This window comes from Microcaecilia unicolor, chromosome 3 (assembly GCF_901765095.1).
Source record: "Microcaecilia unicolor chromosome 3, aMicUni1.1, whole genome shotgun sequence".
Taxonomy (NCBI): domain Eukaryota; kingdom Metazoa; phylum Chordata; class Amphibia; order Gymnophiona; family Siphonopidae; genus Microcaecilia; species Microcaecilia unicolor.
This window is the reverse complement of record NC_044033.1, coordinates 32,982,932-33,009,600: the sequence shown is the minus strand read 5'-3', so window position 1 is coordinate 33,009,600 and position 26,669 is coordinate 32,982,932. Positions and strand designations below refer to the sequence as shown.

The 26,669-nt window shown below is 44.5% G+C and overlaps 1 protein-coding gene across 2 annotated transcripts in view; it reads right to left on the bottom strand.

The window, feature by feature from the left end:
* TTC7A (tetratricopeptide repeat domain 7A) overlaps nucleotides 1-26,669 on the bottom strand; it is a 557,697-nt gene that overhangs the window by 376,232 nt on the left and 154,796 nt on the right. The window contains exons 1-4 of one of the 2 annotated variants that reach the window (XM_030195819.1): nucleotides 23,723-23,727; nucleotides 20,949-21,117; nucleotides 10,336-10,466; nucleotides 581-699 (exon numbers count right to left, since the gene is read on the bottom strand). In XM_030195819.1, coding sequence (XP_030051679.1) covers nucleotides 581-699; nucleotides 10,336-10,466; nucleotides 20,949-21,108 — 410 coding nt within the window. In that variant the 5' untranslated portion in view covers nucleotides 21,109-21,117; nucleotides 23,723-23,727. Of the gene's footprint in view, nucleotides 1-580; nucleotides 700-10,335; nucleotides 10,467-20,948; nucleotides 21,118-23,722; nucleotides 23,728-26,669 lie in introns of those variants that run through there. The other variant, XM_030195820.1, reaches the window with a different exon arrangement.

Here is a 26,669-nt window from a genome sequence, read left to right as displayed (position 1 = left end):
TTAAAGCGGACAAATGCAAAGTAATGCACATTGGGAAAAATAATGCAAATCACAGTTACCTGATGTTATGTCCCCACTTTAGGAATCAGCACCCAAGAAAAAAGATCTAGGTGTCACCATGGACAATACACTGAAATCTTCTGCCCAGTGTGGCGGCAGCCAAAAAAAGCAAACAGAATGCTAGGTTACAGTGGCATTCCTAGGCTGGCTGACACCCGGGGCGGATCGCCGATGCAGGACGTCAGACTCACAGAAGCAGATGCCTGCGCGGCCACATTGGTGATCTGCAAGTGCCGACTTCTACATGGAATGTTGGAATAGCAACATTCCATGTAGAATCTCAAATAGTAGCAACAGTGGAGGAGTGGCCTAGTGGTTAGGGTGGTGGACTTTGGTCCTGGGGAACTGAGGAACTGAGTTCGATTCCCACTGCAGGCACAGGCAGCTCCTTGTGACTCTGGGCAAGTCACTTAACCCATCCATTGCCCCATGTAAGCCGCATTGAGCCTGCCATGAGTGGGAAAGCGTGAGGTACAAATGTAACAAAAATAAAAAAATAAAATAAATTCTGCAAACTTACCCTTTTTTTAAATGAGCCACATAGGCGTTCTGAAGTGCTGCTTCCAGAAAGTAGCTGAGCTCAAAGTCATGGCAGGATGTACTGCTTTTTACGTGTCTTGTGGGCGCAGGGTTTGTGAGCTGGAAAAAAAAAACATGCAAAAACGCCCTTTTTATTAAATCTAAGTACAGTAAACATGACAGCATAGTATCCCAATTTCTCACGAAAGCAAGGGCACTGCGCAACACAGCAATTGCTTGTGGGTTTTCAAGAATACTTGTTTCATAATGCATAAGAGTATAAAGCAATCTGGAAGATTATTTCTCACGTGCTAGCCCCACAGCAGAACAAGGATGTTACCAGCCACAGCACATAGGAAGACAGTGTATTAAGTGTATTAGGAGGAGTGGCCTAGTGGTTAGGGTGGTGGACTTTGGTCCTGGGGAACTGACGAACTGAGTTCGATTCCCACTTCAGGCACAGGCAGCTCCTTGTGACTCTGGGCAAGTCACTTAACCCTCCATTGGCCCATGTAAGCCGCATTGAGCCTGCCATGAGTGGGAAAGCGCAGGGTACAAATGTAACAAAAATAAAATAGATACTATTGGAGATTCTACATGGAATGTTGCTACAATTGGAGATTCTACATGGAATGTCGCTACTATTGGAGATTCTACATGGAATGTTGCTATTTCACTAGCAACAGTCCATGTTGAAGGCTGCGCAGGCTTCTGTTTCTGTGAGTCTGACGTCCTGCACGTACGTGCAGGACGTCAGACTCACAGAAGCAGAAGCCTGCGCAGCCACATTGGTGATCTGCAAGGGCCGACTTCTACATGGAATATTGCTAGTGGAATAGCAACATTCCATGTAGAATCTCAAATAGTAGCAACAGTGGAGGAGTGGCCTAGTGGTTAGGGCAGTGGACTTTGGTCCTGGGGAACTGAGGAACTGCGTTCCATTCCCACTTCAGGCACAGGCAGCTCCTTGTGTCTCTAAGCAAGTCACTTAACCCTCCATTGCCCCATGTAAGCAGCATTGATCCTGCCATGAGTGGGAAAGCGCATGGTACAAATGTAACAAAAATAAAATAGATACTATTGGAGATTCTACATGGAATGTTGCTACTATTGGACATTCTACATGGAATGTTGCTATTCCACTAGTAACATTCCATGTAGAAGGCTGCGCAAGCTTCTGTTTCTGCGAGTCTGACGTCCTGCACGTATTAGGAAGAGTGGCCTAGTGGTTAGGGTGGTGGACTTTGGTCCTGGGGAACTGAGGAACTGAGTTCGATTCCCACTTCAGGCACAGGCAGCTCCTTGTGACTCTGGGCAAGTCATTTAACCCTCCATTGCCCCATATAAGCCGCATTGAGCCTGCCATGAGTGGGAAAGCGCAGGGTACAAATGTAACAAAAATAAAATAGATACTATTGGAGATTCTACATGGAATGTTGCTACTATTGGACATTCTACATGGAATGTTGCTATTCAACTAGCAACATTCCATGTAGAAGGCTTCGCAGGATTCTGTTTCTGTGAGTCTGACGTCCTGCACGTACGTGCGCGGCCATATTGGTGATCTGCAAGGGCCGACTTCTGCATGGAATGTTGGAATAGCAACATTCCATGTAGAATCTCAAATAGTAGCAACAGTGGAGGAGTGGCCTAGTGGTTAGGGCAGTGGACTTTGGTCCTGGGGAACTGAGGAACTGCGTTCCATTCCCACTTCAGGCACAGGCAGCTCCTTGTGACTCTGGGCAAGTCACTTAACCCTCCATTGCCCCATGTAAGCAGCATTGAGCCTGCCATGAGTGGGAAAGCACGGGGTACAAATGTAACAAAAATAAAATAGATACTATTGGAGATTCTACATGGAATGTTGCTACTATTGGACATTCTACATGGAAGGTTGCTATTCCACTAGTAACATTCCATGTAGAAGGCTGCGCAAGCTTCTGTTTCTGTGAGTCTGACGTCCTGCACGTATTAGGAAGAGTGGCCTAGTGGTTAGGGTGGTGGACTTTGGTCCTGGGGAACTGAGTTCGATTCCCACTTCAGACACAGGCAGCTCCTTGTGACTCTGGGCAAGTCACTTAACCCTCCATTGCCCCATGTAAGCCGCATTGAGCCTGCCATGCGTGGGAAAGCGAGGGGTACAAATGTAACAAAAATAAAATAAAATAAAAAATTAAACATTAAACTTGAATAGCAGGTCAATTTAGTTGGCTTTTCAGATAGAAGGGCCAAAGAAAACTGAAAGCGATACCAACATCTGAACTGCTGTGTGCCCACCTAAATTAATCTCAGGCCCCACTGAATAATTTGTTCTGGCTATGCTACTGCCAAAAAAGTGAAGAATGTAATAAATTTAATAAGGAGTCAACTACATTCTTCACTTTTCTTGGCAGTAGCATAACTGATGACTCCCAAATCTACCTCTCCACACCAGAAATCTCAGCAGGAATCCAGGCCAAAGTATCAGCCTGCCTATCTGACATTGCTGCCTGGATGTCTCACCGCCATCTGAAACTAAACATGACCAAGACTGAGCTTCTTATCTTTCCCCCTAAACCAACCTCTCCTCTGCCCCATTCTCTATTTTTGTGGATAACACTCTCATCAGCTCGTAACCTTGGGGTCATCTTCGACTCCTCTCTCCTTCTCTGCACATATTCAGCAGAATGCTAAAACCTGTCATCGTTTCTTTCTCTATATCACCAAAATTTGCCCTTTCCTTTCTGAGCACACTACCAGAACCCTTATCCACACTCCTATCACCTCTCGCTTAGACTATTGCAACTTGCTTCTCACAGGTCTCCCACTTAGCCATCTCTTCAATCTGTTCAAAATTCTGCTGCACAATTTATATTCCACCAGTGTCGCTATGTTCATATTAGTCCTCTCCTCAAGTCACTTCACTGGCTTCCTATCTGTTTCCGATTACAGTTCAAACTCCTCTTATTGACCTATAAGTGCATTCACTCTGCAGCTCCTCAGTACCTCTCCACTCTCATCTCTCCCTACATTCCTCCCCGGGAACTCCGTTCACTGGGTAAATCTCTCATCTGCACCATTCTCCTCCACCGCTAACTCCAGACTCCGTTCCTTTTATCTTGCTGCACCATACGCCTGGAATAGACTTCCTGAGAAAGTACGTCAAGCTCCATCTCTGGCCATCTTCAAATCTAGCCATGTTTTTGATGCTGCTTTTAACTCCTAACCCTTACTCACTTGTTCAGTACCCTTACTTTATCACCCTCACCTTAGTAATTCCCTTATCTCTTATTTGTCCTCTTTGTCTGTCCTAATTAGACTGTAAGCTCTGTTGAGCAGGGACTGTCTATTCATGTTCAAGTGTACAGCGGTGCGTAAGTCTAGTAGTGCTATAGAAATTATAAGCAGTAGTAGCAAAGCCAGAACAGATTATTCAGTAGGGCCTGAGATTAACTTAGGTGGGCACACAGCAGTTCAGATGTTGATACCGCTTTCAGTTTTCTTATCATTGGATTGTGGTGCTGCTGCAGACTGGGTAGGTCCAACTCCAAAGTGGAGCAGCCATAGACACACCTGTGGATATATCCCTACTTTTTTTTTTTTTAATATTGGTTTTACTCTTTCACGTTGCACATATCCACGATTTGTAAACTTTTGCCTCTCTGTACTGTTTTCCCCACACACTTCAAGGTCAGAGGCAGAGTGCAGCAACACTGTTCTTACTTTAACCTTCCATAGTGTTGCCACTGGGCCTCGCGACATCTTCAACCAATAAAATCGACCGAGACATATTTAAGCACATTATCACCTATTGCCAGGGCCCAATCTCAAAATAACAGCCATGAAATTACACAGCTGTTAGAACAAGACTGTTCGTCTGTCCAATTTAGATTGTAAGCTCTGCTGAGCAGGGACTGTCTTTTCATGTTAATTTGTACAGCGCTGTGTAAGTCTAGTAGCGCTATAGAAATGTTTAGTAGTAGTAAGTGTATCATCTCAGGCTCTCAGGATTAAGTGCTTCTCTGGTTGCTGGGAAGAGTGGAATTAAGCAAATTTTATAGACTGAAAATATCAGAAATCCCCACAGTAACACTGTTAAAAGGTAAATGTTGTCGGATTCTGTCTCCTTTTGCTAAAGTTTTAAGGCTCTGCTTGGGTGCTCTGAGTTTGAACTTGCACTACTGGCTCTCAGGACTAGTTTTTCATCTGAAACCTCAAAGGAACAAGAAGTTACTTTTGCAGGCTTTGTGTAAACATTTTTCCCCATTAGTGCATACATCAACTGAAGAGAGACCTTTCAATCTGTCTGAAGGTTTTACCAAAAAAAGCAATAAACTGGCTTTTCACTTGCCCCTTCATACACGGAACGCCCCACTCCCTTCTTCAGTTCTGAAGGCAAAGGCAACGAATGAGTGCTGCTTAAAAACACTGACATGGTGGCTCGCAGGCTGCCAACCTCTGAAGAGGAGACGGACACGCCAGTGCTCACGTCTGCTGTGGCTTTCCTGAAGGCCCTATGAACTGCTTCAGCTTTTCACTGGTTCACTTTCTATTCTGTTCTCTAATATTATGCTCATATTAGCCCTCTCCTCAAGTCACTTCACTGGCTTCCTATCCGTTTCCGCATACAGTTCAAACTCCTCTTATTGACCTATAAGTGCATTCACTCTGCAGCTCCTCAGTACCTCTCCACTCTCATCTCTCCATGCATTCCTCCCCGGGAACTCCGTTCACTGGGTAAATCTCTCTTATCTGCACCCTTCTCCTCCACTGCTAACTCCAGACTTCGTTCCTTTTATCTTGCTGCACCATATGCCTGAAATAGATTTCCTGAGCTGGTACGTCAAGCTCCATCTCTGGCCATCTTCAAATCTAAGCTAAAAGCCCACCTTTTTGATGCTGCTTTTAACTCCTAACCCTTGTTCACTTGTTCAGAACCCTTATTTTCTCATCCTCACTAATATTCCCTTCTCTCTTGTTTGTCCTGTTTGTCCTAATTAGATTGTAAGCTCTGTCGAGCAGGGACTGTCTCTTCATGTTCAATTGTACAGCGCTGCTTATGTCTAGTAGCACTATAGAAATGATCAGTAGTAGTAGTAGTAGTAGTCTTTAGAATTCCGGAATCTTGCTATTCTTTGGGTTCCGGAATCTTGCTACTCTTTGGGATTCTGCACAGAATCTTGCTACTCTTTGGGATTCCGGAATCTTTGCTACTGTTTGTCCTTATCTCTTATTTGTTCTGTTTGTCTGTCCTAATTAGATTGTAAGCTCTGTCGAGCAGGGACTGTCTCTTCATGTTCAAGTGTACAGCGCTACGTACGTCTAGTAGCGCTATACAAATGATAAGCAGTAGTAGTAGTAGTAATTTATAAACTGTTAAATAGGGCTGTACTGAATATTTGTATTCGATTCGGCTCCAAATAGTACCCCGAATACATTATTCGTATTCAGTGAATAGTGATTTTAATTAAAATACGAATAATCCTACTGAAATAAACACTTGATCTCTGATTTCATGTTTCTTCTTTTATTATTTGTTACGTTAAAGCACAATGTCCATTATTCATATTCAGCCAAATAATATTTTTCATTATTTGTATTCGGCCAAATAGTAAAATATGAAATTTGGTACAGCTCTACTGCTAAATCCCAAAAGGTTGAAAGCAATGGAAGTAAAACCCAGTCTGGCTCAATCTGTCCTCCTTTTTCTGGAGTCATATGGGAACCCCACCTAAATGAAAATTATACAAAGATTTCTACACAGTAACAAATAGTACACTAAGAACTAATCAAAGGCTGTACCAAGCTCTACTTACAAGCATAATACTTCTGAGATAAATACATTTTCAAACTTTTACGTAAAGAAAAATAGGAGTATTTAACAGTCTTCCGGAGATCTCTGAAAACTAAATTATTCAACGAGACCTACAATAAGAACCCTTCATAAAGACCCTCTATCACATCTGTATCAAAACTAATCAACACTGAACTCCTAATTTGACTACTTTAATCATATTGTTATTATTTAACACCATACTCTACCTTATATTTTGCATATCTGATATGCATTAATTATTTCTTTGTTTCTAATTTTCTTGATATCTAATGGTACCTTAATTGTATTAATTGTATCAATACTTTGCTCTTCTCACACCGTTAATGACGATTGTCATTGCGGCATAAAGTAAGCCACATTGAGCCTGCAAAGAGGTGGGCAAATGTGGGATACAAATGCAGCAAATAAATAAATAAAATATAGGAAGTTCATTCTGAGTCCGCAGGGCCCATTATTTTTTGTCCCCAAGAGAGGGCCTTCCTGGGCCTCTCCTCCCCTTGTGGCACCTTCCAAGACTTTCTCCTCTGTTTTTCCGACTTCCCTCTGACCTGATCTCAGGACCACAGAACAGTGCAGTTTGCAGCCTTCCAGATCACTTCTGCGCATGCCCAGAGCTTTTCCACATACGCTCAGCAGTGACCACGAAGGCCTCACCCACAAGGACTTTCCTGCCACCCAACCCGGCTCTCCAGTAACATGCATAAAAACCCACAGCTCCACCATCCCTCTCTACCCAGCCCTCCTTCACGCACAAATGCACACACCTCAGGCCCGTGAACCGGGGGGGGAGGGAGAGCTGGGTCTGCAGGCAACTGGCCTGGCCATTGCAAAACTGGCAAAACGAACTGGAAACCGGCCAGTTGGCAACCCCATTCTTAAGGTAACTAGCGAGATTAAGAGAAATACAATAAACAACATCCATTTAGAAAAAAAAACAAAGTTGTTATTCCAAAGAGACAAAAATGCCAAAATGAAAGCGAAAGGCCTAAAATGCTAGCAGCAGCATTCCATCCCCTTCAACAATGACTCAAAATGAAACTGAAGTGTAACATGCTCATTACTTTCCTAGAAAGCTCTAATGGAGACCTCAGACTTCGCTAGCATGACAGGTCATGGGACTTAGCACTGTGACTCACTGTACCTACCCATCAAAGACTATTCTCATTTCCTATATTCCATTAACCCCTGCATTCTGGGATTGAATTAGCACAAGCCTGAAACTTATGAGCAAGAGTCATTTGCCAATGGCCTGTATAAAAATATGCATGAGATTTGCATGCACTGCCTTCTTGGTATGAAAATCTCTCTCATGCATATTAATTGTGAATACCCTAAAAACCAAACAGGCCAAGTGGTCCCTGAGGACTGGGTTGAAAACCACTGCTCTAGCTCCCATTCCATGTATCTCCGAAACCTCAGATAAGTCGTATTTCTCTGTAAACTTTCTTATCTTATTTCCAAATGTGTAGGGTTACCATGTTTTGTCCCCCAAAAAGGAGGACACATGCCCCACCCCCGTTCACACCCTGCCCCGTGCCCTGTCACATTTTCCCTTCCCCCCGTCACACACCCCGTCACTCCCCCTCCCCTTACCATACTACTGCCTTGGTGGTCTGGCCTGCCCTCCCTCCGAGTTCCAGGCCCCCCCTCCCTCCCTCCCTTCAAGTTCCAGGATCCCTCCTTCCCCTTCAAATTTTAAAAGTAATCTCTTTCTTACCTCGTCGGGGTTACGGTGGCGGCAGGCCAGCAGCAGCAGTGAAAAGCGCTGCATGCACGCTTCAGCCCTTCTTCCCTTCTCTGTCTCTCAGCTCTGGTCCCACCCTCATTTCCTGTTTCCGCAAGAGCGGGACCAGAGCTCAGAGACAGAGAAGGGAAGAAGGGCTGAAGTGGGCACGCAGCGCTTTTCACTGCTGCTGCCGGCCTGCCGCCGCCGTAACCCCGACGAGGTAAGAAGAGAGATGACTTTTTTAAATTCGGAGGGGAAGGACGGAGGAGGGGGGAGGAAGGAGCCTGCCTGCATGCCTTCACTGCTGCTGCCGCCGCCGCCCGCCCCCCGATGACTTTTAGATCAGCTTTCTGGCAGGCTGCAGGCACAGACGCTGCAGCCTGCCTGCGTCAGCCCACACCCCGTACATACTCATGATAGGACAAGTCATGTGATGACCCGAACTGAGAAACCCAGACAAATCGAGGAAACTCGGAAACCCGCCCGGACTCCCCATGGCGCCCTCAAAAAGAGGACATGTCCGGGGAAATCCGGACATATGGTAACCCTACTAATGCGAGGACTCTAGAAGCTCAGTCAGCATATCCAGCTCCCCCTTTATGCTTTCCAACCCAATTGAACACTGGAAAGAAGCTATACATGGTGGTGGTGTTCGCCAGAGGGCAAAATAACTTTCTGAAAACGTAACAGAACAAGACCAAATTTGATGTGACAGTAAACCCAGAGAAAAGACACACTAAATTTGAAAGCAGGCAGGATGAGATTGACGGTTCTAGAGAAATAAAGTCCCCCCCCCCCCCCCCAAAAAAAAGAAAATGGTCCAATGAATTTCTATAATAGAGACAGTCCCAGTAACAGTCGATTCACAGATACCCAGAGGGACTGGAAAAGGTTTTACAATTCATGCTCCACATGCTTTCCCTACTTGTCTCATTCAGATACGAGGTGGCTGAATGAAAGATTCACCTTTTCTTTTATATTTTCATTTGTATTTTGCAAAGTAATTAAATTATAACTGCTTATGAAAGATGGCAAATGGTCAATAGCCAAGGGTGAATCCATGATGATTTGAGCTGCTGTTCAAAAGTTTCAAAATTGTGCCGAACTCTGTTCCTTTCTGTGTATGTTACCACGTATGCATTAAACTGAATTAGGAAATGATCAAAAGCAGCGAGATCTACCATGCGCTTATCTAACAGCAAAAAGTCGCTGTAATTCGGAATGGATGCTGATGATACATTTTTTTTTTATACATGAAAGATTATGGAATGGAATTTTAGAAAATAACAGTGATAGTCCCATGGCAGAGAAGGCTGCATCAATGATAGCAGTCCTTTCTTTCTCATTTAGATCCTTTCTTGCTTTACCCTCATGTTTAACTTCTGGTGTAGTGGTTGCTTGGAATGCCCTCCCGCGGGAGGTGATGGAAATGAAAACAGTAACGGAATTCAAACATGCGTGGGATAAGCATAAAGGAATCCTGTGCAGAAGGAATGGATCCTCAGGAGCTTAGTCGAGATCGGGTGGCAGAGCCGGTGGTGGGAGGCAGGGCTGGTGGTTGGGAGGCGGGAATAGTGCTGGGCAGACTTCGGTCTGTGCCCTGAAGAGCACAGGTACAAATCAAAGTAGGGTATACACAAAAAGTAGCACATACGAGTTATCTTGTTTGGCAGACTGGATGGATCGTGCAGGTCTTTTTCTGCCGTCATCTACTATGTTTACCCAGGACATGTGTTGCCGGCATCAATAGTAAAACACTGTCATTTCTTTTCACCGAAACACCTACACAACATATACTTATTGAATCAGGATTACAAATCACAATTAAAAAACACCCCGAATGAAGCCCCTGGGTGGATGGATTCATTGACAATGAGATACAGTGACATCTAGTGGCTGTTTTTAGGGCTCATGATCATGAGATTCTCCAAGCAGCCTGGTACAGGATTGTTGCTGCAGTGACTGGACCAGCTTAAATTGAGTGAATAACTAAACAAGGAATAATCCCAGGGAAGCTGTAAAAAAAAACAAACTAAAGTTCTGACTCAGCTGGAAACCCAAAAGGAGCATGCAGGAAATGCTGGAATGAATAAATACAACTCTCAATTATGACGGAAAAACAAATTCAAAGTCCTTGATATTATCATAGCTATTTGCAATCACAGATGCAAATTTTCATCAGTTCTGAGATAATGTACATGCAGCTCTTTCTTACTTTGTCCACCCGCTGTAAATACAACTGTACAATCCAACAGGCTTTTTCAAAACAAGCAATGACTTCCTCCTCTCTCTCCAACAGGCGAGCATGTGAGGCAATGGATGTGGGCAGACGCTCCAAGGACAGACCTGGAAGATGGGGACATTCGTTAAAGTCCATAGAAAACATGGCCAAACTCCCTTGGCTTCAGAATACTGAAGTAAACCATTTGTCATTAAAATTATCTATTTACAACTTTTGGGGGGGGGGGGGGAATGCATGCATGCTTTACCACAACGTAAACATTTTTTAGTTCTGTAGATTTAAACTAACCATCTGTTCATCAAAAGCTTGTAACGATTTAATTTGTCTAATTTCAATATATTTACAAGACCAAATAATTTATAATAACAGCGCCCATTATCGTAATACAGGGCCTGATATCCAGCAGGCAGCTGTCGGCCATGTCCAGACACCATCACTGAATTTCCAGGTTTCCAAGGCCGGCTAATGCATAGCCAGTTAAGTGCGCTACTTAGTGCTTAACCGGCTAAGGGTTATTGCATAAAAGATAGGACTGGCTTTTATGTGGTCCTGTTTATGCAGTTAACCTAGCCCAGGGGTAGGCAACTCCGGTCCTCGAGAGCCGCAGGTAGGTCTGGTTTTCAGGATATCCACAATGAATATGCATGAGATAGATTTGCATACCATGGAGGCAGTGCTTGCAAATCTATCTCCTGCATATTCATTGTGGATATCCTGAAAACCTGACCTGCCTGCGGCTCTCGAGGACCGGAGTTGCCTACCCCTGACCTAGCCGGCTAAGTGCTATATATCTCACTTAACTGGCCAAGTGCCGACTCAACCCCTAAAAACCCACCCAAAATAGTCAGTTTTCAGTTCGGTGCTAACCGGTTATTTTCCGCAGCACTAACCGGTTAAGTGCCACTGAAAATTAGCGGCTAGCCCTCAACAGGCGCTTTAACCGGCCAGGAGCCATTTCTGGCCAGTTAAATCGGTTTGAATAGTCTTTACCCAAACCTCTAGAGTCGTGGCTCTCAACCCAGTCCTTGGGAAACACCACTCAGGTTTTCAGAATACCCACCATGAATATGCATGGAAGAAATTTGCATACAAAGAAGGTAGTGCATGCAAATTTATCTCATGCATATTCATGGTGGATATCCTAAAAACCTGACTGGTTGGATTTGTTCCCGAGAATGGATTGCGAACCACTGCTTTACAGCAGTGCTTTGCCACCTCTTGGAGGCACCTCTAGCCAGGTAGGCATTAATATGCCCAAGAGAGATGAGCGGCCTCTATTATATGCAAATTCATCTCATGCATATTCATTGTGGTGTGACTCCAGGAGAGGGCTAAGCAGGGGTGTCAAATCTCAGTCCTCTAGGGCCAGAATCCAGTGGCGTTTTCAGGACTTAAGGCTGACATTTCTCCCATAGACCCTATAGGTACTAAAGGACTTGGAACACCATACTGAGGATATAGCTCAAAGCCAATCAAATGATGAAAAGTTTAAACAGGACCATCTAGAATTCTGAAACCAAGCTCATACTCTTGTCTAGCAGTGGAGGAACAGCTTAGTTGTTGCAGGAGCAGGCTGAGGATCCGTGCCGAACAATTTTTCGGAACCTTCAAACCTCTTCTAAAACGCTGGCGTTCTCTCCGATTGAGTCAGTTTTTGTTGTTTCACTCTGGTCACTACCCTCCTTTCTCCCCTCTCTTCCATCTTTCTTTCATTATCATAGGTCTACGAACTGGTTATCTATGGCTGGTTATCTTTTCTGTCCAAAATTTTGTAGTTCTTTTCGTACTTTTGTATTGTGTATTATTTTTTTATTTTTTTTGTAAACCATTGTGATCTACCAGTTAGGTATATCAAGCTTCAATAAATCATTTTTCCCAATGAATATGTATGAGATCTATTTCCATGCACTGCCTCCATTATACGCAAATTGATCTCACACATGTTCATAGTGGAAATCTGTCTCTCTTTGTTAAATTGTACAGCGCTGCGTAACCCTAGTGGCGCTCTAGAAATGTTAAGTAGTAGTAGTAGTAAATCCTGAAAACCCGACCTGGTGAGGGCCGAGGTTGGACACTCCTGCTCTAGGCGGACAATCTTCCACATAGAATGCATTGCTACGAACTATGTGGGTGCTTTTAATACACATACTTATGCAAAAATTTCAAAAGGAAAAACTATCAATGGTGCTTCTCTTTGAAAATTAACCTAAAAGTATGCATTCTAAAAGCACTGTATGCTCGATACCTCTTTAGGACAGGTAGCCAAGAAGGAGAAAATAGCCCGCAAGCTTCTGAAAACACCACATATGCATGCTTCCCCCTCTTCTAGCTAAGCACACTTACAGAAAAATCTCTTCACAGACTCTCTAAGGAAAACTGCATGTTTTCTTAGCAGGCCAAAGGGCAGGTTTTGAGAGAAAACATTATTTGGCTAAACAGCTTAGAGAATTGTATTTCCAAGGGGCTAATTTTAAAGTCTTAAAATGAGCCTATTCTGGAAACAGAAGTGCCCACTGTATATAACTGGATCTCAACTATTAATAGAAAAAAAAATCAAATTTAATTCTCAGTGTTACCTCTGCTTGGGGAGGGGATGGTATGTATCAGACTGCAAAGGAGACATAGTGAAAAATACTCATCGCCAAAGTAGTGAAAAAAATGTCACAAAGAATTATATTAAATAATGAGGAGTGGAATATTGGACTTCAGGGTCCCCTCTGCCGAGCAACACTGAGAACAGACTAGAGGGTGAGACTGGACAGAGGAAGGGCAGAAGAGAGAGTAAAGCAAGAAGGTCCAACATGTTTCTACCACACAGCAAATGCCAATTCATCGAGATCTTTCCCCACAGACAACAGTATAGAAAAGACCTTAATGAATACAGCAAAAAAGGCTATTGGTTTTTTTTTTAATGCTACTGTTCTCAGGAAAGGAAAGGTTAAATATATCACCACCTCAACTATTCCTTACTACAAGTTAGTAAACCGTGTGCAAAGTTTTGCCACATTGGGCAAACCCCATCCCAGGCCAGCCATCAAGCAAAAGGGTTAACTAGCTACAATTAAGGGGAGAAAAAATCCCCTGCCCCTCTCCATTATCCCTTAGGGCATACCTGCTGATTTACTCCTTCCAATCCACCATCCCCTACCTCACAGTGGGTATCAAAATATAAATAGACCATCCCCCTGATCCCTACCTTGGAATCCCCTTACAGCAGCAGCGTAGCCCCCATAGTACCTTAAAATTATATCTGCTCTTTGCCCGGGCAGAGGTAGCAGCATTCATAGGCTGCCTGCACCAAGACTTCCTCTCTGAATCATTTCAAGAAAAATGTCAGGAAGTATTTTTTCACGGAGAGAGTGGTGGATGCTTGGAATGCTCTCCCGCGGGAGGTGGTGGAGAGGAAAAGGGTAACGGAATTCAAACGTGCGTGGGATAAACATAAAGGAATCCTGTTCCAAGGGAATGGATCCTCAGAAGCTTAGCTGAGATTAGGTGGCAGAGCCGGTGGTGGGAGGCGGGGCTGGTGGTTGGGAGGCGAGGATAGTGCTGGGCAGAATTATACGGTCTGTCCCAGAGCCGGTGGTTGGGAGGCAGGACTAGTGCTGGGCAGACTTATACGGTCTGTGCTAGGGCTGGTGGTTGGGAGGCAGGACTAGTGCTGGGCAGACTTATACGGTCTGTGCCCTGAAAAAGACATGTACAAATCAAGGGAAGGTATACACAAAAAGTGGCACATATGAGTTTATCTTGTTGGGCAGACTGGGTGGACCATGCAGGTCTTTTTCTGCCGTCATCTACTATGTTACTATGTTCACCCTTCACAAAACATGAAGTTGCATCAGAAGGGGCGGGACAGTTCAGAGAGGAAGTCCCAGTGCAGGCCATAGGCAGCCTATGTGCCACTTCCTGAATGAAGACTGCAGCAGAGATGATTTTAAGGTATGGACGGGGTAGACGGGCCTGACAGGGGGGTGTACACAATACTTGCACCTAGTATAAATACACCACTGCCTTACAGTGCAATGGACAGCAGGAGCAATCCCCAGTCGCTCCTGCCTCATCAGCAGCCATCTCCAACATAAACACTTCCAGCAGAACAAATATTATTATTACAGAAAAAAAAAACGGAAACCCATGAAAACAAACTAGCTGTTATGGTAAAATGGATCATATTTCATAAAATATATCAATGATGCTATTTGCAAATGTCCCCCCAAAATTATTTAAGATGTTTGTGTTAGAGTTTATATTAAACCTCACTGCTTGTGTTCTGGTCTCAGAATGTTGATGACCACAAAATAGCTGAAATCCAAAGATCACTGCGTCTCGGGTCTATGCTCAGCCTGGATGAAAGTTTGATTTGGTTTAGTAGAAGCAGTGGAGGAAATGCAGAATTCCCTGTGGACTGGCTGTCTTGAGAGCCAACTAAAAGTAAACTGCAGCTGTGACAGCAAAAGGCCGTCATTCCACTATTTTAAGATTTCATGTTCCACTGCTATATAGAACATCTACTATAATACAAACAGCTACTAATTAGCCTGTTTTTAAGAACCTTAATAAAACAGTCATCTCTCAAGTAGAAAAAATATATATATAAATATATATATCCTGGGTCTCACTCTCACACCAGCATCCTTAGACACCGACTAGCTTTGAGCAGAATGCAGGCCGGGGCCATTTAAAAAAATCTGGTAGCCGTGGAGGGGCATAATCGAACGCGAACGCCCATCTCCATGGGCGTCTATCTCCGAGAACGGGTATGTGAAGGGGTGGGACAAACTGTATTTTCGAAAAAAATGGGCGTCCATCTTTTTTCCGATAATACGGTTTGTGCCAGCCAAATGCATCGGATTTGTGCGGATTTGAGCTGGGCGGTTTCGTTTTTCAGCGATAATGGAAACCAAAGGCGCCCAAGCTCAAAAACGACCAAATCCAAGGCATTGGGTTGTGGGAGGGGCCAGGCTTCGTAGTGCACTGGTCCCCCTGACATGCCAGGACACCAACCGGGCACCCTAGGGGACACTTGTAACAATTTAAAAAAACAAAGCAAACTACCTCTGAAGTCCATAGCTCCCTTCCCTTGGGTGCTGAGCCCCCCAAATCCCCCCCAAAACTCGACACCATTGCCATAGCACTTATGGCTGAAGGGGGGCACCTAGATGTGGGTACAGTGGGTTTTGGGGGCGGTTTGGAGCGCTCCCATTTACCACCACAAGTGTAACAGGTTGAGGGGGATGGACCTGGGTCCACCTGCCTGAAGTCCACTGCACCCACTAACAACTGCTCCAGGGACCTGCATACTGCTGTGATGGAGCTGGGTATGACATTTGAGGCTGGCATACAGGCTGGAAAAAATATTTTTTTAATTGTTTTTTTTTTGGGTGGGAGGGGGTTAGTGACCACTGGGGGAGTCAGGGGTGGTCATCCCCGATTCCCTCCGGTGGTCATCTGGTCATTTAGGGCAACGTTTTGGGACTTGTTCGTGAAAAAAAGGGGTCCAAAAAATGTGACCTAAATTCTCGCTAAAAACGCCCTTCTTTTTTCGATTATCGGCCGAGGACGCTCATCTCTCCTCGGCCGATAAACACGCCCCAGTCTCGCCTTCACCACGCCTCCGACACGCCCCCGTCAACTTTGGCCGTTTCCGCGACGGAGTGCAGTTGAAGACGCCCAAAAATCGGCTTTCGATTATACCGATTTGGGCGCCCACGGGAGAAAGACGCCCATCTCCCGATTTGGGTCGCTTTTTGGACGTCTTTGACTTTCGATTATGAGGTGGATAGGGTGTTAGCCAGGGCTTTTAACCCTTTACTCTTTCTTTATTAGTACAGCAAATAAAATTTCACTCTCATGCAACAAAAACTCTAGTCCAGGGCTTCTGCAATCCAAACATCTTTGACGCAACAATCCTTTCAAAAGTAGAACAAATCAATTCAATCCAACAAAATATCTTGAGCAAGTAAGATAGAACCAAACTCAGGGATATGGTGTAAATTGAGTCCAACTCTGTAATTCCTACAGTATGTATATATTTATAGCTCCTTCTGTTCATAACCCATCCTTTCTGTTGTAAAAACAATCTACAGCTATGCCTGCAGCACTGTGCAAGCAATGTATTTTCTGGACCAGACTTCCATATCTGTCCACCTTCCCCCAAAGGAGCACCTCGCAGGGCTACGACTTTGACTCCAAACAGATTTCTTCCCTGTTCCTACTCTCAAGCTGGGTTCCCCTGCTTTCCACCTGCAGCACTCCTCCACTTCACGGTTACTGTTTGGACTGGCAGAAACCTCCCCTTGGCTCAGCCATAGTTTATTGATCCCCATCCAGGACATCCCTCTCCATAGGGTCCTGGCAGGGGTCAGAGATGGGTTAAAAGTATGTAAGTAAAAAGTAAAAGTACTGGCTTCAAAAGCAGTGAAGTAAAAGTAGAACGTCTTATCCAAAAAAAATACTCAAGTGATAAAGTACAGCTCTTAAAACTACTTTTTTTATTACAAAGTAAAAAGTATTCTTAAGTTGGAACACAGAATCTAGTATGTTTACAAGCTAACCGGGGGGGGGGGGGGGGGGGGGGTCACACAAGGTCCTTCCCTAGAAAACAAACAAACCACCCTGAATATTGCAGTGAGCAAGACATTAATACACCTAGGGGGGAGATGCACTAAAGTCGTCGTTAGAGCCGTTCCGTACCGAGTTCCATAGCGAATCGGTAGGGAACGGCTATGCATGAAGGAAAGGGAATGCAAATGAGCTGCTCGTTGCAGCTCACTTGCACTCTCTAATCCTTCGTAAAACCCATCGGATAACCGGCCCCAATCCTGGAGTTAGAACCTACTTGAGAACTTTGGAGCCTGTTCCCAAATTTCTGCCCTGGGCTCCAACATGTTTAACGGCCCTGTTGTTGGAAGTCAAGAATTGTCAGTATAATGCAACAGTATCTTGCAGAGCAGAAATATCCATTGGTTTCAAGAGATTGAGAGCCAACGCAGCTAGGAAAATCTTTAGTCTTTCAGCAAGACAAGCTTCTCAAACTCAGATTAATCCAGATTAATACCCTAAGGTTTTCGTGATATTGTTCTATCACCCTATCCTTTCCCCATTGTGACATTCCACTGTTTATACGCTCTAAATGTTGTTTTGACTTGACTTTGTCTTCCCATAACTCCTTATAATGTAACCCATAATCGTACTGTAACACATTGTATTTCCATCATTCACAATGTATTGTAAGCCACACTGAGCCCGCGAATAGGTGGGAAAATGTGGGATACAAATGCAATAAATAATAATAATAATAATAATTGCAAGCAATTTTGAGGCATTATAAAAACATGCTAGAACAAAAGCTAAGGAGTAAGATAAATATTCAATGTTGAAAACCACAGACACGCACATGCACTATCATTTCATACAGCCAGACCGTTCCACACAAAAGGTGTTCTTTACATACCAGTTCAGGGGTTATCTGTTCCTTCACAGAGCTCCCATTCCCCTAACAAGCTGGTGAGGCATGCTGAAAAGAGCAGAAAGCAGCAGACAGGCAGCAAGATTATAGAAACATTTGGGAAAGAACTGAAAGCAATTGAGAAAGAGAGATCACATTTTCTTCAGTTCAATTAAGTGCAGTTTTATGTTTGGAAAAATGTTTCACAAAACACCAGGGAGAAGCAGTGACCTTATGACTTAAAGTGAAAAATCAGAGATGAACACGAGGGACAAGCATACAGAAGGCAGCATTGGGGGGGGGGGGGGGGAGGTCTACCCACTTGTGGAATTGATTTGTTTAAATCTCAGAACAGCCTTCTGTAATGTCAAGATGTGATTTGGCATTATCGGAGAACCATTCAACCACAGACAGTGGGTTACATTAAAATTCTGGTGCAGCATTCACTGCTACAAAAGAATAATTTTGTATAGCAGTAAATACATTTATTTTTTTTTAAAGCTACAAATTTAAAGTAACAAAGCTACAGAAGGGACTGCCCTTCTATGTTAAACTGTACAGCGCTGCGTAACCCTAGTAGCGCTTTAGAAATGTCAAGTAGTAGTAATGTGCTTCTGTCCTTCCTGTAATGGATTCCCCTCCCCCCCTCCGCATTTCAGTTCTGCTGTGTTTTGTCTGTGGTATTCTGGGGGGGGGGGGTTTCATGCTTTTTAACAGCTTCCTGTCCTCTCTTCTTATTAATGTTATTTGCCTTTATTTTTTATGTTTCAACTCATGTTTCTTTTTCCTCCACTCCTCCTCAGTCTTCTTTTTTTGGTGGTTGGGGGCACAATCAAAGAGCAGAGGATATGCAGGGCAAGCGCTGGATGCGCCGTTGGCAAAGCTGAGATGACACAGGCAGAGGCCCTGCCAACTCTCCGCCCTGGGTTCCACTGTGCCTAAGACCAGTCCTGCTCCCTCTCTCCACAGCCACATTTCCATCTCCTACACTATCATCACCAAAGTTCTTTCCTTCCTTCCTTCACAAACTCTTTTCAACCAACCTCATCTTTCTCTCCTCCATCCTTCAAAACTCCATTTAACAGATTCTTCAGGTCTTAAATCCTTTATCTTTTTATCCATACTGGCTGCTCCTCTACACTCAGGGGTCAGATGGATGCAATCCCTGGAGCTTACAGAGGCCATTGCTCTATGCTCTGGGGTCACAAAAATGCAACCCACAGAGCAGGGGCATAGCCAGACACCCAATTTTGGGTGGGCCTGGGTCCACGACGGGTGGGCAGAAGAACTCTGCCTTGTCCCACAAGTGATTTGGTCTCTCCCTCTCTTGCCTGCATACCACATGGTCTCTCAAACATCTCCCTTCCCCTGCATTCCTTTTAAATAGCAGATTTTCATTGGCAGCGAGCAGCAACTAAATATACATTGCTCATGTTGGCCCCACAGCCATCCCTCTGATGCAACTTCCTGTTTCCACATAGGCAGGAATACATCAGAGGGAAGGCTGTGGGGCCGGTGCAAGCAGTATCAGTCACTACTCACTGCAGGCGAAGATTTGCTATTTACAAGGTATGCAGGAGGGACAGTTGTTCGGAGTTTTCAGCTGGTGGGGCTTGGGGATCCCTTCCAACCACATCATAGGTGTGCTGCTACTGGGTGGGTCCAAGTCCAAAGTGGGTGGGCCTGGGCCCACCCTAGGCCATGCCATTGCCACAGAGACACAACGGTGACTCCTCTGCCCTCTTGGGCCTCCAGGCAGCTATCCACTGATGGATAGCTGAAGTATGAAGGAAAGTTATCAAACAGCGTGTAGCTACTGAATCAACTAGAAATGGTAACGGTGTACCTGCTATAACCAAGGTAAGGAAAAGTTCTTCTAACCTTCCCTTAACTCGCATTGCCGTGGGTTCCCATAATACCGCCCCAACTGTTCCTCCAGGGGTGAATAGAATAAGGGGAACCAGGTGGCACAGCCATAATACTAGCTGCACTTAATACCAGTGGCGTAGCCACAGGTGGGCTTGGGTGGGCCAGGGCCCACCCAACAGTAGCACATGTTTAGTGGTAACTGGTGAGAATCCCAAGCTCCGCCAGTTGAAGATTTCCCCCTGATGGTAACGAAAACGCTACTCTCCACGACACCTGCGCATGCTCAGTTTTCAGTGCATTCCTGTTGCCAAGGTGGAAAGAAGCGTTTTCCCACCAGCTGCGATTTTTTTTTTGGGGGGGGGGGGGGGGGGGAGGAGAACACTTGGTGCCCACCCAATTCTTGCCTAGGCCCACCCAAAATCTGTTGTCTGGCTACGCCCCTGCTTAATACAATTCAAGAGATTTGATAAAGTACAAAAATGAAAGCAGACCTAGTGCAGTAGGGAACAGTGAAATCAAGAAACAGGCATACTGATCTTTTGAAGGCTTCAACTAGGACAAACACTTGATCTAATACTGGTTATATACTGCGAAGTTCTCCGCTTGATAGATGCACATTTAAACTACAGCACACACACACTGATAATATGGCGTATGTGCTAGACTGGCTACAATGGAAACTGGACTCCTCCATGTAAACCAGGTCTCAACTTGTAGCCGCAGCAGCACCTGAACCTGCCAAGCCAAGCTCCTCAGCTCCACAACAGAGGAGAACATGTTGGAGGGTAAGAGGGTAGCCTACCTTTTCGTGATTCTAGCACTCTTCCAATCACCAACTTTGGAAAGTGGGGAAAAAAATCCTGATGTCCCCAAGGACCTACTTCCACATAAAGTTTGGCTGAGCTAGATCTGGCCATTTCACAATTTGGGGAGTGGGGGGAGGGGGTAGGAGACATCAAGCACAAACCATATATATTTCTTAAGGAAAAATGCTGACCTGTCTCCCCTAATTCACTGCTGCAAATCATTCACAAGCCTAGGACCTGTCATTTCAGACTTACAAACTGGAGAGGAAGGACACACAAAAACACAACCCACAATACGCATAGACATTCAGTGCCATGTGAAATGCCAATCATCGTACAGACAGAAGCTACAAACCATTTTTTTCACCTTTTTCTTATGTACACATATGACTGAGCAAACATTGTAAGCTACACATCTCCTCCTGACACAGGGCAGCATTGGCATGTAGAAAAACGTTTACCTTTAATAACGAAAGCTTCAGTCACAAGGCGCATCTGATACAAGGGCTCGTCTTCAACAGCGAGGTCATCAACTCCTGCACGGGCATACATGCTGACAGCATCTCTGTATGAGCCCTCAACGTAATGCAGCTTTCCTAATATCAGCATAGCTTCTGTCATATACTTTGGCTGTTAAAAACATATATATAGTATATTCAGTGCCTAAGTATTTGGAAACATTTAAGGAACATTTTTCATATTTAGCTTAAAGAATTCTTTTCTGCAGGATAAAGTGAAGATACTTACCTGTAGCAGGTATTCTCCGAGGCCATATATTCTCACATGTGGGTAACGCGTACTGCGTTGCCCAGTCCAGAGCTTGAAAAAGTTTTAAGAGCACGCGCCGCACTCCCACCACACATGCACGAGTGTCTTCCTGCAGGACTATCAATACAATAATAAAGCAGAACGACAACTACACGTGGAGGCAGGATGGTATGTGCGAATATTTCACTTGCTGTCCTCAGAGAATACCTGCTGCAGGTAAGTATCTTCACTTTCTCCGAGGACAAGCAGGTGAATAATTCTCGCAAACCTCTATGAAACACACAGCTATTAACAGCTGTGTGTTTCCTAGAGGTTTGATTTGTTACCATAGAATTAGAATTCAGAGGCAAACGTTGAGTGGATCAATTTACATTAGTGGAAGTCAGTAATGAAAAGCTCAATAACACCAAAAACAAAACCTGGAGCTAACTGTGGTACAGATCACCAGCTACTAGTATGCAAACTTAAGCTAAAGCTGAAAAGAGCAAGCCAGTCATGAATGTAGCAAAGTATGGTTTTAAAAATATACCACCAAAACTTAAAGACCACCTGTAAAATCAATGTGTCACACTGGATTCTAACAGTATCAGAAGAGTTATGGGAAGACATCAAGTAATTTGTAGTACAAGAAAGTGAAAAAGCAAAAACAGCGAAAATGGATGACCAAAGAAACACTCAAAATTGCTCAGAACCACAAAGAGGTTAAAACAGAAGAGAGAGAGAGAGAGAGAGAGAGAGAGAGAGAGAGAGAGAGAGAAAAGGAGGCAGTTATATAGTCAAAATTTCCAAATATGCTACAAGACAAAGAAGGACTACCACATGCAAGGAAACGGTGTCAGAAGATGTTAGAGGAAAAACAAGGAAGACACTAGAAAAGTAGAAGATGACACATGACCTTCAGGCAGGGAGTTATGAAGGTCGTGTGTCATAATCCAAGAAAGACACCAGAGAAGTACAGTGTCATAGGGGAACTTCCTCTTTTTTTTTTTGTTTCTTTGGATACTAGAGGAAAAACAAGATCAGCTTTCTTAAAAACTACAAGTCTTAAAGAGAAAATGATAAAAGAAGTTCAAGGATCCAGGGGCAGACTGACCATTCAGGCAACCGGGCAGTGCCTGAAGATCCAGAGGCAATAGGGAGCCCACAGGTTCTGCCCACCCTGGTCCTAGCCTTTAAAGGCGCACCGCTGGTGATTGTTACACTCCTCCAGAGGTGCAGCCTGCTTGCGCAGGGTATGGGCATTCGAGGATGCAGCGGCCATCTTGGATGTGGGATAGGGCGGCCATCTTGGAGATGGGTGTCTCAGGTTGTGGCAGCCATCTTGAAGTTGGGCAGCTTCAGGAAGGAAGCCCATATTTGGGCATAGAGCATCTCCTCTGATGGGGGCAGCCATCTTGGAACAGCTGCACATGTTTGAGCCTAATTCCTACACTATTTAAAGCCCTGCCACCAGTCCTTCCATGGTTCAGCGTCTAGTGCTTAGAGGTCATGGTCTACGTCTGTGTTCTACAGCCGGCTATCTTTGTTCCTGTGATTCCTGTGTACCAAACCCTGGATTGTTGCCTGACTACGCGCTGTGTTGCTGCCTGCCTAGACCTCGGACTGTTTTTCTGACTATTCGCTGTGCTGCTGACTCCTTTACTCCTGGACGGTGTCTGCTCTTCCTGCCTGTCGGGTCAGTGGCCGTGCAACCCCACTGGTTCCGGAAGTCCTGGTAGCCGCCTGCACCTGGGGGCTCAACTCCCGGGGAACAGCGGTCGCTTCTCAGGTGAAGCTAGGGGTTGTCTGGCTGCCTGACCGAGTGCGGTGTCACTCCATCATCACCGTGTTCAGTTGGGGCACAAGGGCTCACATTCCCAGACATAACAGTGATCTAGTGGCCTCTGCAGGAGGGAACATGTTCTTTCCTGCATGTTGTGCTGCTGCTATTCCCCCTGCCTCGAATCACCGTATTTTAAAAATGGCAGCCGAGACTCCCGAGACCCGTTAGACTACCACGTGAAGTCTCGAATGCAATTTTGAAAACACGGCAACAGTGCAGCAGGCAGGAAAGAACATGCTTCCGACACCCCCCCCCCCCCCCACAGAGACCACCAAGGTCCTACAGGTGGGGCCCAGACCATCCTCAGTGCCCAGTGGCCCAGACCACTCTGTCTGCACCTGCAAGGATCCATGTTGAACAATGCTGAAAAGACCAAGAAAAGCTGGAAAGAATATACGGAGTAATTATATACCATAAATGCCAAGTGGATCAAGAGACATTTCATCCCACACCTTACAATCAGGAACTACTGGTGATGAAGGGGAAAAAGAAAAAAAGCCAAACCAGCACTGAAAAAAAACTTTATCGAAGAGCAAAGCACCAGGCATTGATGGCATGCTCACTGAAATAATACAGCAATCAGATGTAGTTCTTACACTCTATATTTCTTTGGCATGATTCTGAACAAGCTTGCCCTTCTCCAACTAGAAATTTTCATTGCGCAGTCAAACATCCTCCACCCACTTCCATACTAGCTGCAGAACTGAAACTCCTTTTTTCTCTGCATGATACCATTTGCATGGCTTTGGATCAACGGTACTCTGTCATCATCGCTTCCCTCAACTTAACCTCTACCTTTAACCTGGTTGATCACTCCCTTCTTCTGAAACTCCTCCGTTCTATTGGTATTTCTGGTACTGTCTTCACTTGGTTTGTTAGCTCTCTCTGATCGCTCCAATCAGCTCATCTACTCTGACTCCCGCTCTGGAACCTTCCCTGTTCTTTCTGGTGTTCCCCAGGACCCCATTCTTTCCCCTACCCTTGTTTAATATTTTCCTTGCCCCTCTTCTATCATTCAAGAACAGGGTTGTCTGCCATTCTATCATGCAGATGACATTCAAATTCTATACCGCACCCTGACCCCCTCTGCTCCCCCTACCACTCTAAACTCTTGCCTTGCTGGTGTCTCAGCCTGGTTGAAGGACAATGACCTCTTTCTCAACCAGTCCAAATGCAAATCTATTGCGTTTTGCAGCCCACATTCCACTATGCCTTCTGCCCCTATACTGGGCAATAATCCACTCCCTTTTCGTGATTCTGTCAGAATCCCGGGAGTTGTCTTTGACTCGAAACTCATCTTTAAACCACAGATCAAAAATATTATTAAATCTTCCTTCTTTGCTGTACACCGCATTCGTTCAGTTAGTCCTTTTCTCTCTTCTCGTTCATCCATTCCCTTATTCTGGTCTTGGTTACTATTCACCTCAACTACTTTAATTCCCTTTAAGCAGGTCTCCCCTTTCACTCTAGAACGTCTTCAACTGATCCAGTCTTCCACCGTCAAACTCAACCACCAAGCACATTGCTTTGACCATGTCAAGCCTCTTCTCAGGCATGAACATTGGCTTCTGGACTCTTCTCTTATTCACGATAAGTTACTCATGCTTGGCTTTAAAGGTCATTTCCCTAACACCCCTACTTATACATAAACTTAATCCCCTATTTGCCAGATCATCATCTCCATTCATCCTCGGGCAATCTTCTTTGTATTCTGACTCCTTCTGCTCACCATCTGTCACTCTCTCATGGCATGGCTTGCTATTTACTTAGGTCCCAAGCTGTGGAACTCACTTCCCTTTGAGAGTCAGCATGCCTCTTCATTCATTCAAGCCTTTGCTCAAAACCTTCCACTTCTCATCCTCTTTTCCCTCTACATTCTCCTAGCATCTTTATTTTGCTTTTCCAACCTATCCCCCTCCACCAGTATAGTCGCTTGGCTTTGTTTTGCCATTGTGAACCACTTAGTCTCCTGTTTGGGATCAATTTTGCAGTATGTCAAATGACTGGAAAAAAATTAAAATAGACTTACAAGTTTCTGCAAGAAAATCTGGAAGACACCATTATGGTTGAGGAACTAGATCTGTGTTCTTAGCAATAATACTGATCAGACAGAAGGATTGTAGAAGTTAGTTACACAATTGCTCTTATCCCACATGCCAGAAAGATTCTACTCAAGATCATTCAGTGGCTATTACAATCATACCTGGACCAAGAACTGCCTGAAGTAGAAGCAGAGTTCAGGAAAGGGCAAGGATGCGAGATGAATTCTTGACAAAAGAATGCCAAAAGAATATCTACATGTTTTCCATGGACAACAGCAAGGCCTCTTTGTAAATTATTTTTTTTTAAACCTGGATTTGAAAGGAGTGGTGGGCAGCATTTATGGAAGAACACCTGCCTACGATGTCATCTCTAAAGACCAGTAAAGCACAAAAAGGAACAAGTCTTGTGGCACATGGCTGTAGGTGCATGTCCAAACAGGCACACCTTGCCCCTTTGGAGCCCCTCTGAAGGTCCAATAGAGCTGGAAATGTATTTAACACATTTGTACCCCACATTTTCCCACCAATTTGCAGGCTCAATGTGGCTAACATCAAACCGTAAAGGACAGGGGGATCAAAAAAAACAGGGTATAAGGGCAAAAGGTGAAAGGGTAAAAGTGGCCAATAAGGTCCATTAATTTGCTGTGTTGCAGAATATAAGGACTTATGTTGGATCCCTGGGGTAGGCCTTTCCGAATAAGCTTGTCTTGAATGATTTCCTGAAATTAAGATGATTGTGGATTGTTTTCACAGCTTTTGGCAGTGCATTCCATTGTTGTGTACTTATAAAGGAGAAGGTGGATGCATAAGTGGATTTATACTGGAGATCGTTGCAGTTAGGATAATGGAAGTTTAAGTATGAACGGGATGATTTGGATATGTTCCTGGAAGGTAGATTAATTAGGTTTGTCATGTATCCATGGGCTTCTCCGTAAAGAATTTTGTGGACTAGGCTGCAGATTTTGAAGGTGATACGTTCCTTAATTGGAAGTCAATGCAGTTTCTCTCAAAGGGGTTTAGCACTATCGAATTTGGATTTTCCATGGATTAATCTGGCTGCTGTGTTTTGGGCGGTCTGTATTCCGTTGCAATAGTCTAAGTGGCATAAAACAATTGTACTAGATTACGAAATACTTTTCTCGAGAAGAAAGGTTTAATCCGTTTAAGTTTCCACAATGAAAAGAACATTTTCTTTGTAGTGGAGTTTATTTGGCTTTCGAGTGTTTAGATTGCGATTTTTAGGCTCTCAGAGATAGTAAGGGTAAGATTTGGGGTGTTTAAGGTTGAAGGTTTGAACTTACTGAGGACTTTGACCTTATTTACTGACACTAATGTGCTCTATATTTTTGTACTACTGGAAAGCATGAGGGAAAAGTGAAAACAATGTACTGCTCCTGTTTGGATAAGGATGTTGTTGCACATTCTGAGCAAGTTGCAGTGTCTACTCCGAGTCTAGATACTTCGCTATCTGAGGGGGTCTCCCCGAGTTCTGTGGAGTTGACTTACTCCCTCACGACTGCAAGACCAGGTTCCAGGTTTTCCTGAGCTAT